Here is a 13,223-nt window from a genome sequence, read left to right on the forward strand (position 1 = left end):
GTCAATTGTCTGAAAAAATTGTCTGGTTCACTGATGTCCTTTAGGGAAGGAAATTTGCCATCATTACCTAGCCTGGTTTATATATGACTCCAGAGCCACAGCAATATGCTTGGCCCTCAATTGCCCTCTGAACAAGGTCAACTAGTGATGGGCAATAAATGCTGGCCAGCCAGTGATGTCCACGAATGAATAAAAAAATGTCAACTAAGGAAAGCTGTTGTTGATGCAACCAAAGAGATCTTTCTATGGCACATTGTTGATGAATGCAATGGGATCTATATTTTAAGATTTCATATTACAACTTGCATATTAATGTGAGAGGGGAGAGATACAAAATGTCCAGAGGGGCAAGTTTTTCACACAGACAGTGGTGAGTGCCTGGAACAAGCTGGCAAAGGTAGTAGTAGTGGTGGGTACAATTTTGTCTTTTAAAAAGCATTCATTTAGTTACATGGGTACAATTGGTATAGAGGGATATGGGCCAAATGCGGGCAATTAGGATTAGCTTAGCAGTTTAAAAAAGAAGAGCGGCATGGACAAGTTGAGCTATAGGGCCTGTTTCCATGCTGTAAACCTCTATGACTCTATGAATCTATCCATCTATTGAGTTATTGGTTATAGCACTGTGTCCCCAAAGTAAAGTAATGTTCCATTTTACAGCATTGCCATCCCAAGCCTTAATTAGCACAAAAAAAATTATTTTAAAATTAGAAACATGCAAGTTCCAAGAGTTTATCATTTATGTGCTTATGTTTGTAGCTATAACATATCAATGCAAATGTTTGAAGCCAATAGATCAGAGTGTGGAGGAAGGAAAATACAAATTCATACATCTAAACCTGCAGGGTTAAAACAATTACTTTCATGGTTAAACTGGGCACCTCATTAGGGAGAAAGGAGAGTCAGAAAAAAGCAAGGACAGCAGAAGAAGTTCAATTTGGCTGAGCAGAAATTTTGAATTCAAAACCACATATTATATCAAACCCAATGTAAAATGGTTAATTATTCCCCAATCATTACTCCACCAATTTAGCTTAAACAAACTTCACACTGGAAGGAAGTTATTTGAGTAAGTGTTGTTTAACTGTTTGCAGTTTATTATATAGATTTTGATTGTAATTTTTCATTTTTTTTTAGTTAATTATTTTTATTTTCAGAATTTTAAGGTTATAGTATATCTTTTCTAAATCTGTCTACTCCCGGCCAGCCCTGGCTTAATTAAGAATAGAGCATGACAGATTTTTAAGAAGTCTTTGAAATTAGTGCTGTGTGAAACAAGTACACTCTCCATGAAGAAGGAATTTTTTTAACAAGTTGTGACAGTTGAAGTGGTAACCTCTCTCGCAGACCAATTATAAACTAACTTCTCATTCTTCCAAATGTAGCAGGCATGTTTTTCACTGAAGTATGTAATTAAGTGCAATGAATAGGCAGTGACTCAGAAAGAAAGTCACTGAATATGTTAACCTTTTAATGTAGTAACATGAGGGATATGTCAAGGAGAATCTTGTGGCAGGTGTTGGCTTTGTACCTCTCAGTTTAATTAGCATTAGGTTTAAAGAGATGTTCTTTTCTCGTACAGCTTTCCTTTGCTGCTTTTGTTTTTGAAGTGGTTAGCTCACTTTCATTAGTTTTCACACTGCTTCAAACTTTCGTAGAATCCCTACAGTGCAGAAAGAAGCCATTCAGCCCATCGAATCTGCACTGACTCTCTCAATATATTTCTCCCCTGCCTCAGCCTCATAAGCCCACACACATTTACCACAGCTAATCCCCCTAAACTACACATCCCGGAACAGTAAGGGGTAATTTAGCATGGCCAATCCACCTAACCTGCACATCTTTGGACTGTGGGAGGAAATCGGACCACCGGAGGAAATCCACATAAATACAGGGAGAACGTGCAAACTCCACACAGGCAATCACCAAGGCCAGAATTCAACCCAGGCCCTTGGCGCTCTGAGGCAGCAGTGCTAACCACTGTGCCACTACATAATTCCATCTCGTTGTATTTAACTAATAGATCTCCATGAGAGGTTTTTTTAAAAGCCTTTTGGAGTTTAGATGTTTTGGGGCTTACAGTGTCACCTTGGGTGTTCCTCAAAATTTGCTCAAAGTTGCTATAATGACTATTGTTAATTAAGTTGTTGTGCACATGATCCTTAAGCTTACTGCTGATAATTAATTCCACTTTTTGCTATAAAATGCTGTGTAAAGGCCTGTAGTTGCCCACTGTTGTCCCCTTCTTGAATATATATTCATAATTATCCTACTTTAAATGTCGTATATCAAATGACTCCTTCATAATGGTGGTCAGGGCCTCATTAATTCCTCTCTGGTCTCCATTAGTGCCATAATACAAATTATCCATAATGATTTATCACTTTTAGGCCAATTTAGCCTGTCTTTAACCTTAGCAAAGTTCTTAATTGTCATTCTTTGGGAAGGGTATCAAATTCATATCATTCCTCACGAATACTGGGAGCTGATTATCAACCAAAAAGTGGATCAGAGTATGAAATTGGAAGACAAGGCTGAGGTGCCAAATGAATATTTTGTAACTGTCTTTACCAAGGTCGAACATACTGTCAAAGTCATAATGAAAAAGGAGGTGGTTGAGATACAATATAGGTAAAAATTGATAAAAAGGAAGTATCAGATGGATTGGTTTGTTGCTCTTGAGTTCCATAAGCCACCAGGACTAGATGAGGCGTAGTCAAGGAGTCTGAGGGATGAAAGGGTGAAAATTGTTGAGTCACTGGCCATAATCATAGATCATAGACGCCACAGAGCAGAATGAGGCCATTTGACCCATCAAGCCTGCACAGACAACAATCCCATCCAGGTCCTATTCCTCATAACCCCACATATTTACACTCCTAATCTCCCTAGGAGTCTAACGGGAAATTTATCATGGCCAATCAACCTAACCTGCATATCTTTGGAATGTGGGAGGGAACTGGAGCATCCAGAGGCAACCCATGCAAACATGGGGAGAACATGCAAACTCCACGCGGACAGTAACCAGAAGCTGGAATCGAACCTGGGTCCCTGGTGCTGTGAGGCAGCAGCGCTAAACATTTTGCCACCGTGCCACTTGAATCTTCCAATCCTCCTTAGAAGAGTGATTCCAAAAGATGGAGAATCACAAACAGTATACCCTTGTTCAAAAAAAGGTATAAAGGTAAACCCAGCAATTACAGGACAGTCAGTTTAAAGCTGACTGAAAGGAAAATTTTTCAAAGCTGGTAATCTAAGGAAAAACAATCATTTGGACAAGAGAAAGCCAGCATAGATTTATTAAAGGCAAATCATGTTTATCTAACTTGATTACTTTTATAAATGCTTGATGAGGGTAACACAGTTGATGTGGTGTGTATGGACTTCCAAAAGATGTTAGATAAAGACCTGCCGGTGAATAACAGGTAAAGTGAGAGAATATGAAGCAGGCTGAATGAAAGGAAACCAAGAGTAATTGTGAACAGTTACGGAAGGTGCACATTAGGGTTCGCCATGGGTCAATATTACACCATTCCTTTTCCTAATATATATTAATGACCTAGACTTTGGTGTGCAGGGGACAATTTCAAAATTTGCAGATGACATAAAATTTGGAGTGTTGTGACACAAAAGCAAATTACTGCAAATGCTTTAAATCTGAGATAAAAACAAAAGTTGCTGGACAAACTCAGCAGCTCAGGCAGCATCTTTGTAGAGAGAAACAGGCTGAAGGGCCTGGCTAATCAGCGAATTGGATGAGTTGGGAGCCTTTAAAAATAGTGTGCGGGTTCTGATTCCAGGGTTCGTGATCCCTATTCCCAGCCTGTCTTATTTTTGAAGGGACCTTTAAAAGATGCAGTTTGGTACCTGTCAAAAAACAGTGGGGGTGATTCTCCCACCCTACTACACTAATTTTTTAGCACAGTGGGCCGGGAGATACCCACATCGGCCTATTCACAAGGTTCATGCATGTGTTCCTGTCCCAATAGCGTCTGGGTGGGAGTGGAGGACCCCATTGCCGCTCTGCACACAGAATCAGTGGAGGAAGGAAAGAGGCCAGTGATGGGGGTGGCCTGAGAAAGTGGGGAGGTTTGGGATGGTGGAGGTGCAGAGCGGGGTGGGGGGGGGGGGGACAGGGTCATGACTGTGGGGGTGGGGAATCAAGTTGTGGGGGGGGAGAGGGGCGCCTGTAGATCAGGGTGGGCCAGAAGGGGGGATGGTGGGGGGCCAGAAATCGAGCCATTGACAGATTGACAGTTGGAAAGTGGCTGTCTCAGCGCTATGCTGCCAGCCTGTCCAGGGGGAATAGGCCCTGCCCCTTGATTTTTAATGATATACAGGCTGGTGACCTCTGCCGTGTGGGAGATTCTTCTCTGAACTCCCACTGGGGAAAAAAAATGGGAATTACTCCAGTTTTCACCCTAATTCAACACTTAGAATTTTTTGGGAAGAATTCTAGTCAGCAGCTGGTACTCCAGACCTGGCCAGCCCCACTGTGGAAATAGACATCTCTCATTTCTGGGCTTGGGCCAGGATTTTTAAAGAGTCATGGTTCGCAGCCCCTTAGAGGAATAATGAACTTCAGTGTTCATGAACAAACTTTTTAAAACTTAACTTCAAAAGGTCCTCCTCATGTCCCCGCCCCTCCCTCCCCCCGCCCATTCCAAGCTATGCTACTACACATTCTTCTTGGCCTCTCATGCCTTCCTGACAAGCAATGCCCTTCCTCCCACTCCCCACTGGCCCTTATACCTCCATGCCAAGATAAGCCCTCCAACCACTCCCATGAACGCCCCAGCATTTAGGGTTAGTATAAAGCACATAAAAATTAACAGGCAACCTGTGGTCTTATTGTACAGTGGCAAGTCCTACAACATACAGCAAATGTTACCAAGGCAGATCCCACGGATTTCTCAGTAACCCACCCAGACATCGGAAAACACCATCATTCAACCATTCTCATTGAAACACTGTTTCCTTCATGAGCGACTCCAAATGTTTCACATTCCAAGATCTAGGCTCTGAGTATCTTCGAAAGTCTCTTCAACTTGGGTTGCCTCAATGACAGCACACCTCCATGAGTCTTAACCTTCTCTACGGAGACTCTGCCCGCTGGATTTCCAAAACTGTACTTATGCCTCTGTTTACTAGTTCAGTTTCAGCTTTTTAACAGCTGATTAACTTCTCTGGGCTGGCACCAAGATTAGTTGCACCAAGCTCCAAAACTCACCGAATACATCAAGATACTAATGGCTCCCAGGGCTTTTTCCTGAGTCCCAACCCTTTCCAACATGGAGTCAGTGAGCCTCTGTCACCTTCACAGCTTTCCAGGTGTTCCCCTGAGCCCAGTTGTATCACAGAGCTATCAAACAGTTGCTGGGACTTCCCCTGAGACCCAATTACACAGAGCTAACTAACAGCAACACTTTTGCTACCTGCAGCCTGCTAACAGCAGCAGCTTTTCAGTATGGCCTTTTCCCCTGCTGCAGAATATTCACTCTCCCAGCAAACACACGGATAAATTGAAATCCTGGAACTTCCCTAAGCTTCACCCATTTCCATGATGAGAGAGCCCTCCAGGACACACTGAATGCTTTTAAATTAATTGCAGGCCTAAGACCCAAAACAAAGAAACTCTCTGGGTTGCATTTCTTTGCAAGCAATATCAATACCTGGGGCAGAATTTTCCCAATTTTTTGGCAGAGAGGCACAGCAGTTGGGAAAAAATGACATTAAAGTCATTAGCCCCAGTGGGACTTTCTCCCCCATATTGTTCAGCTCATAGGTAAAAAAGTAAAGGAATAGGTCCAGAACATTTTCTCTGGGGCACAGCTGCTTCAATAAGCATGATGGATGTCTGGGCTCCCATCCATGACTCAATATACATGCTCGGCAACTCAACCATTATCTTGTTAAAATACCTGTGATCAGAGAAAACATTATTTGATTGACAACTCAGGCTCTCTGATCTCTGCTGTCAATTTAACAATGTTTACTATGATGTTAAGTAGTTTCAGAGGCTTATGGCTTTGGTTATTGGTACTTTAAAGAGTCTGAATGATTGACACATGTATTGCCTTCTAACGAAATTACTTCTTTTTAGCATGGTAGAAAGTTATAAATGAATTATTATCTTGAAGCTTTACACAAGCCATGTCACTGTATGATTTAATGTATAGTTGGTCAATGGAAGTATCATAACTTGGTATTAGAGGTATAAAGGGCTGCTGGGATGGGTGGAAGGGCATAGCTTGGCCTCGGGAGTGTGAAGAGCCATGAGGGTTGGAACAAAGAGCAAAGCTTGGCATCGGGGACATAAGGCATGAAGGTGGTTGAGTGAATGGACATAGCTTAGCTTTGTGAGCATGAGAAGCTGGGGAGTGGGTAAATGGCATAGCTTTGCTGAGAGAGCCTGAAGGTCCATGGGGAAGTGATGAGTGGAGGCCATGAGACAGCATGGAGAGTGTATGGATGGTAATGGGCGAGTGGGTTGAAGGCTGGAGGTCTTTTGTGTTTATTTTAAGTGAGATGAATTCCCATATCACTGAGATGGGCCCTTTACACAGTTTACCTTGGCCCCCAGCCCCTGTGGATGCCTCCACACTTCTTCCTGGGTTAGGTTACCTGACTCTGGCCCAGCAATGAAGGTGCCACCCCAGCAATGAAGGTCCCACCTTTGCGTGCACTTTATCTTGAGACAGGTGAGTCAAGGTGTGGAGATGCTGGTGTTGAACTGGGGTAAACACAGTAAGAAGTCTCACAGCACCAGGCTAAAGTCCAACAGGATCATTTGATAGTAAACGCCACAAGCTTTTGGAAAGCTGTTCCTTCGCCAGGTGAGTGGAGAACTCTCCAACGAAGGAACAGCGTTCCGAAAGCTTGTGGCATTTACTATCAAATAAACCTGTTGGACTTTAACTTGGTGTTGTGAGACTTCTTATACGTGAGCCAAGCCAGGGATTTTTTTAACTTCCGCTGCCCATCTCAGTGATGAAAATTCAGGCCAATTTTTCAGTCTGTTATCGACACCTTTCAGCATTTTCAGATACAGATTCAAAATAATGGACAGAAGGAATAAAAATGATGTGAAGAAAAAAATCTTTCACCCAGACAGGAGGTGGAGTCTGGAATGAACTTCATGAGAGGGTGATGGAGGCCGATTTGATTGAGGTATTTAAAATAGAATTGGATTGCTACCTGAAAAGAAAGAATGTGCAAGATGCGGGGATAAGGCAGGGAAGCAGGACTAGGTAGAACGCTCTTTCAGAGAGCCAGTGCAGACTCAATGGGCCAAATGGCCTCCTTCTGCACAGTAAAGATTCTAATGATTTGGTGATATTGTGAACTGTTTGGAGAATAGTGTTAGGTATTAAGAGGACATAGACAGGCATGGCCAGGCATGGGGCACATGAAATCTAATGCAGAGCAGTGTTAAGCAGTGCATTTGATTAGAAGAATAAGTGAAGCCAATATGAAGTAACTAAGGAACAGAGGGGCATGAGGTTTTATCTACACAAATTGTTGAAGTGGCAGGGTAGGTTGAAAAAGTGATTGAAAAGGTAAATCGGGATCCAGGGCTTTATAAATAGATTTCAAAAGCAAGCTAGTTATGATGAATCTTTATATAACACTGCTTCAGCCTCAACTGAATCATTAGCTCAGGTCTTCAGGTCTCCAGTCAGAGATCAGACATAATCCTTAAGGTACGTTCCAGGATCCCTCAAAGCACAATGCAATGACTTCATGCGAATTGCCTGAGAAGATTGAATTTCCGATAGCAATTCCCCTACTTGCTAGGACCCTCTGAGAACATTGCCAGCTTTGAGTTAAGAGTCAGAGACATTGATCACATCTGACTTGCTTACATGCGGTTACTCATGAAATGTTAGACAGTTTAAAACCTAGTGACACAACTGACAACTCAATCACCCACAGTGAACAAAGCAGCCAACCCCTCAAATGACCCGAATTCTCCTGACCCAACAACTTCCCTGACCTGATTAACCAGTTCTGACCTCATCACCTGACATCTCCCCCACCTCCTTCATCCCTGAGACTACCCAATAACTCACGTCAAAAATCCCTGATTCACCAATGCTGCTGGAGATGAATGGAGTTCTGGCTGCAAGATCAAATTCTCCATTTTTATTTGCTGTGGGTCAGCTATGGATGATATCAGAGGATTGGAGTTTCCTGCCTCTGATCTGACTAGCCCCCTACACCGTATTCCCTTGAACCCAACTGTCTGTCCCTGACCGAAAATATCTAGGCTCCACCACCTGAATGCTCCCTGACTTGCTGACTAGCCCACCACCACCCAGCTCCCCTCAGACACCCCAACCTCGCTCCAACAACCTGACCTGAGCTAGCCTTCAGCTTTCCCACCTACAGCCTATGCCCTTACCTTAGACACCTCACTCCCCTTCCCAACCTACTCCCTACCCCCTTACTTTCTTAATGCTTTACCCTCCAGACCCTTCACCTACCCTACCCTCTTCATCTACACTACCTCCTCACCCTAGCCCAATCATCTTACTCACCCTAGCCCTATCTTCTCTCCTTAGTTTTTCAAAGAAACTTTGGAGGAAGCACGGTGACACAGTAGTTAGCACTGCTGCCTCACAGTACCAGGGATTGGGTTTGAAGTGTGTGTGTGTGTGTGTGTGTGTGTGTGTGTGTGTGTGTATGTGTGTCAGGGTCAGGGGGCAGGGGGTTGGTTTCTGCATGGATTCTCTCCACTGCTCTCCCTGAGGTTTCCTGCACTGACTGAGTTCTGCAGGATTTTCCTTCAGAAGATTGCCTTGAAAAACAGAAGGAAGATACGTGTGTATTTTTTGTTTGCTCAGGGTTGGAAACGGGAGTTCCTCATTCTGGAGAAGCCCCATGCGCAGGGGTCTGTGATGGGCACTTAAAATGATGAGCTTTCCTCAATGGAGGCAACGCAGGCTCCTTCCAATTCTCTAGCCACTGGGCAAGACCCCTGTTCAAACATTCAATTCCGCCCAAGGAGATGCAGAAAAGATTTACAAGAATAGTTCCAGGAATATTCAGTTGTCTGGGTGGAAGCTGGGGCTGTTCTCCTTCGAGAAGAGAAGGTTGGCAGGGAGATTCGATAGAATTGTTCAAACTCACGAAGGTTCGAGACAGAGCAGATGGATAGAAACTGTCCCCATCAGCAGGAGGGTCGAGGAACAGAGCACACCAATTTAAGGTGATTGGTTTTAAAGAGCTACAGCTTTGCGGTTAGGATGTGGGATGCAGTCCCAGAAAATACGGTGGAAGAAGATAAGCACGTGAAGGGAAAATGAACTGCAAGACTACTGGACAAAGGCAGGGGAATGGGATTAGCTGAGTTGCTGCTGCAGAGAACTCAACCCGCCAGGTGGCTTCTTTTTTTATTCTTTCAAAGGTCAGGGGGAGGTGTAGGGGTTGGGGGAGATGGAGGGGTGGGAAGGCATTGGTTGACGCCATGACTTAGGCCAGCATTTATTTCCCATCCCTAATGGCCTGAGGAGGTGGTGGTGAGCTGCCTTCTTGAACTGTGGCAGTCCATGTGATGTAGGTACACCCACAACGCTGTTGGGTGGGAGAGAGGGAGATCCAGGATTATAACCCAGTGACAGTGAAGGTGTGGCAATATAGTTCCAAGTCAGGAAGGCATGTAGCTCAGAGGGGAGTTGGTAGGTGGTGGGATTCTATGATTCTCCAAGTAATTATTCAGAATATTAATTACTTTTGGCTTATCCTGATTTGTTTCTAGTTACATCTTATATGGCCTTTACTCTTCTCTGACTGCTTGCTAACATCCTAGCGCTGAAAGTGCTGTTGATTTAGCCACTGCTGCCATAATTATTTCCTAAATATCTCTTTGCCTCTCCGATCATCTTTTAAAGTAATTGCCGCAATTCCATTTTCCAGAGGTGAACCCTTATCCCATTTTCTCTGCAGGGGTTGTGAAAGGAAATTTTTTAAAAAGATTTCATATCAAAAAATAATGCATTCAGAGATGCCCAGTCCATTAAGATATAAGCTTATACTGTAAACTTGTTTCATATATAGTACAGAGATGAAGCTTTTTCTTTGCAAGTACAAATATATTTTGAAGTCCTTCTATGAAGCAAACTAGTTACCAAATTGCAATCTAATAGCATTTGCACTAGAGCATTGGATTTTCATTGAGTTCAAATTCTGAACAGAACTGGTCTTCAAATGACATAATGAACCATTTTTCAAGAACCCTGCTTTTTTACTTCACAATCTTCCTGTTGGCCAGAACTGATAGATGTTGCTGGCAATAATCAAAATGTCTATCACATATATCTCTGTATCTAGGGGTGGCACAGTGGTTAGCACTGCTGCCTCAAAGCACCAGGACCTGTTCGATTCCCAGCTTGGGTCACTGTGTGTGCGGAGTCTTCGTGGGTTTCCCTTGGGTGCTCCAGTTTCCTCTCACAGTTCAAAGATGCACTGGTTAGGTGCATTGGCCATGCAAATATTCTCCGTCCAGGCGCAGGAGTGTGATGACTAGGGGATTTTTCACAATAATTTCACTGCAGTGTTAATGAAAGCCTACTTGTGACTAATAACAAAAATAAAGAGACCACATTCCCTCCCAAGTTGAAGAGGTTCCAACTTAGAATTTATCAATCTATCTTTTAATATTTATTATAGCTGCATTTGTGCTCATTTCAGAAGTATCTATTGCTGTTGTTCCTAGATACATCTCCAAGTGAAGCCGCCAACATGAATGCTTCTAACAACCTTGGGATAAGCGCTCTCTGTGCAATCTGTGGTGATCGAGCGACAGGAAAACATTACGGTGCTTCCAGCTGCGACGGCTGCAAAGGTTTCTTCAGACGGAGTGTCCGAAAAAATCATATGTATTCATGCAGGTAAAATTCCACAAACTAATTCAGGAGGTTATAGAATCTATTCTTCATATACAGCACAGACTCCATGTAGACATTGGTCACTGTCAATTTAGGGCGGCATGGCAGCACAGTGGATAGCATTGCTGCCTCACAGTGCCAGGGACACGGTTCAATTTCAGCCTTGGGTCACTGTCTGTGTGGAGTTTGCACATTCTCCCCATGTCTGTTTCCTCTCACTGTCCAAAGATGTGAGGTTCAGGTTAATTGGCCATGCTAAATTGACTCTAGTGTCAGCGGATTAACAGGGTAAGCATATACAGTTAAAGGAATACAGCCCGGGTGGGATTGTGGTCAGTGCAGACTCAATGGGCCAAATGGCCTCCATCTGTACTATAGGGATTCTGATTCTATTCTGTGATTTACTGCAGGTATACTGCATTATTGCCCAATATTCTCAATCATGAAATAAGGAAATATCGAAGATTAAAACAACATGAGGAAAGACTTTGTTTGCTGTATCACAGCTTGCTATTTGATAGAGTTTCTTAATCATTCCCACACTAACATAAATATACACACACATGAAGACAGTCCTCTAAATAAATATAGCTTAATATGACATTTTGAAGTCAATATATTCAATCAAACATTTGGGCTATTTGATTAGGTCGCATTACTAAAATTAATAAGTTAGCTGAAGAGAATTTCACACTGTCAAATGAAATTATTACAAGATAATAATATTCAGTGTTACACATTACTCAACACTAATTGCTCACAAAATGATTTTCTGGTTAATATATGTAGAAGGGCTGAATGGAAGTAATGATAAACAGTTTCTTGTCAATATGACCAACAGCTTAAACAAGGAATGAAAAAAGCTAACAAACATCAGACTGATATGGGGAAATTTAACCGCCAAGTATAGGTTGTGTGGGGAAAGAAAGAAAGAAAGAAGCTGTTTCCCTGGCTAAAGAATCTATAATCAGGACAAGGGATCAACCATTTGGAACTAAAATGAGGAGAAGTTCCTTCACTGGTTGTGAATCCTTGTAACTCACTGCCTCAGAACACAGAGATCAAGAGATTTTGGGACACTAAAGGAATCAAGGGAAATGAGGATAGGGCAGGGAAAGTGGAATTGATGTAAAAGTTCAGCCATGATCCTGTTGAATGGCAGAGTAGACTTGCGGTCTACTCTTGCTCCTATTCAACATCATTGCTGATCATTCTCAAAAGGGTAAACCTTGCTTCAGGGCCAAGAACTTCCATAAACTCTGTGGAAGGTAATTCTGTTTTCCTGTTGGACTACCAAGTAGGATGTCTTGCCATAGTGTGCTCCATTGGGAATATTTAAAAATCATAGAAACCAATTGTATTCCATAAATTATGACTTCTTTCATCTTGAACAAAGCAGCACTCAAGGCATAAAGGGCATTACTTTAATTATCTTATACTATTAACTAAAGAGTGCCAAGATGAAAATTTAGCTCATGGATCTGAAATGGAGAACAATTGCAAACCTATAAAAAATGTCCAGCTGAAGAAACTTCCATTCATTTAAATATAAATGTTCTTGATTAAGATTAACTGTGTAAGACATCTTTTAACCCTTGAAGTCATTAAACATCTCCGACAAATGAGAAACGATCCAGTGTGTGAGGATGGATATAATCCAGGTCCATGATTACTATTAGCACTTGGTGCCATTCAAAGATGGAGACATTGCGAAGAGTTTCCATTGATAAAACCTTTATGATATGTCTATGATATATAATACTGGTTAATTTCAGTTGCTAAATGGACTCTACCATAGCAACCAGGGACTTTTACAAGGATTGGTTTCAGCTTCGAGAGAATTATGTCTACAATTTTCCTTCTTTCATTGCCAGTCTGTTAATGATTAGCACCAATTATTATTCCATAACAATTATGTCTCAGGATAGTGAAACAAAAATAGGATTCCATATACCCAGTAAGTCAGTCGCACATCATGAAACATGAAATTTCATTCAGAATCTCTGCTACAAAAATATACTAAAAAATGATTGCAAGTTTTAAAACATATAAAGATTAAGCTGGTTTAATATTTAATTTATATAGAGCAAGTTTATACAAAGATGTGGTTTCATTTCTTTTTGTTATATGTGTCCATTCACATGCAGTAACATCTAGGGATTTTCCAGATGCGCTTGTCCCAAGACTGGAATATCCCTCCCAAGGTCAATGGACCTTTGCATGGCCCTGTCCCACCCGCTATGATTCCTGTGGCAGGTGGGATGTAAAATTTCTGTCTGTCTGATTCATTTGCCCCAGAACTTTTTTACTGTGAAGGATACAGGATCATGCGCA

General features: G+C 42.2%; 1 protein-coding gene across 3 annotated transcripts in view; it reads left to right on the forward strand.

Moving 5' to 3' along the window:
* Positions 1-13,223, forward strand: part of hnf4a (hepatocyte nuclear factor 4, alpha) — an 88,293-nt gene that overhangs the window by 31,176 nt on the left and 43,894 nt on the right. For all 3 annotated transcript variants that reach the window (XM_080204945.1, XM_080204944.1, XM_080204941.1), the window contains exon 2: positions 10,718-10,892. In XM_080204945.1, the coding sequence (XP_080061071.1) occupies positions 10,744-10,892 (149 nt within the window). In that variant the 5' untranslated portion in view covers positions 10,718-10,743. The remainder of the gene's footprint in view (positions 1-10,717; positions 10,893-13,223) is intronic.

This window comes from Carcharhinus amblyrhynchos, chromosome 16 (assembly GCF_965287045.1).
Source record: "Carcharhinus amblyrhynchos chromosome 16, sCarAmb.v2.hapA, whole genome shotgun sequence".
Taxonomy (NCBI): Eukaryota; Metazoa; Chordata; class Chondrichthyes; order Carcharhiniformes; family Carcharhinidae; genus Carcharhinus; species Carcharhinus amblyrhynchos.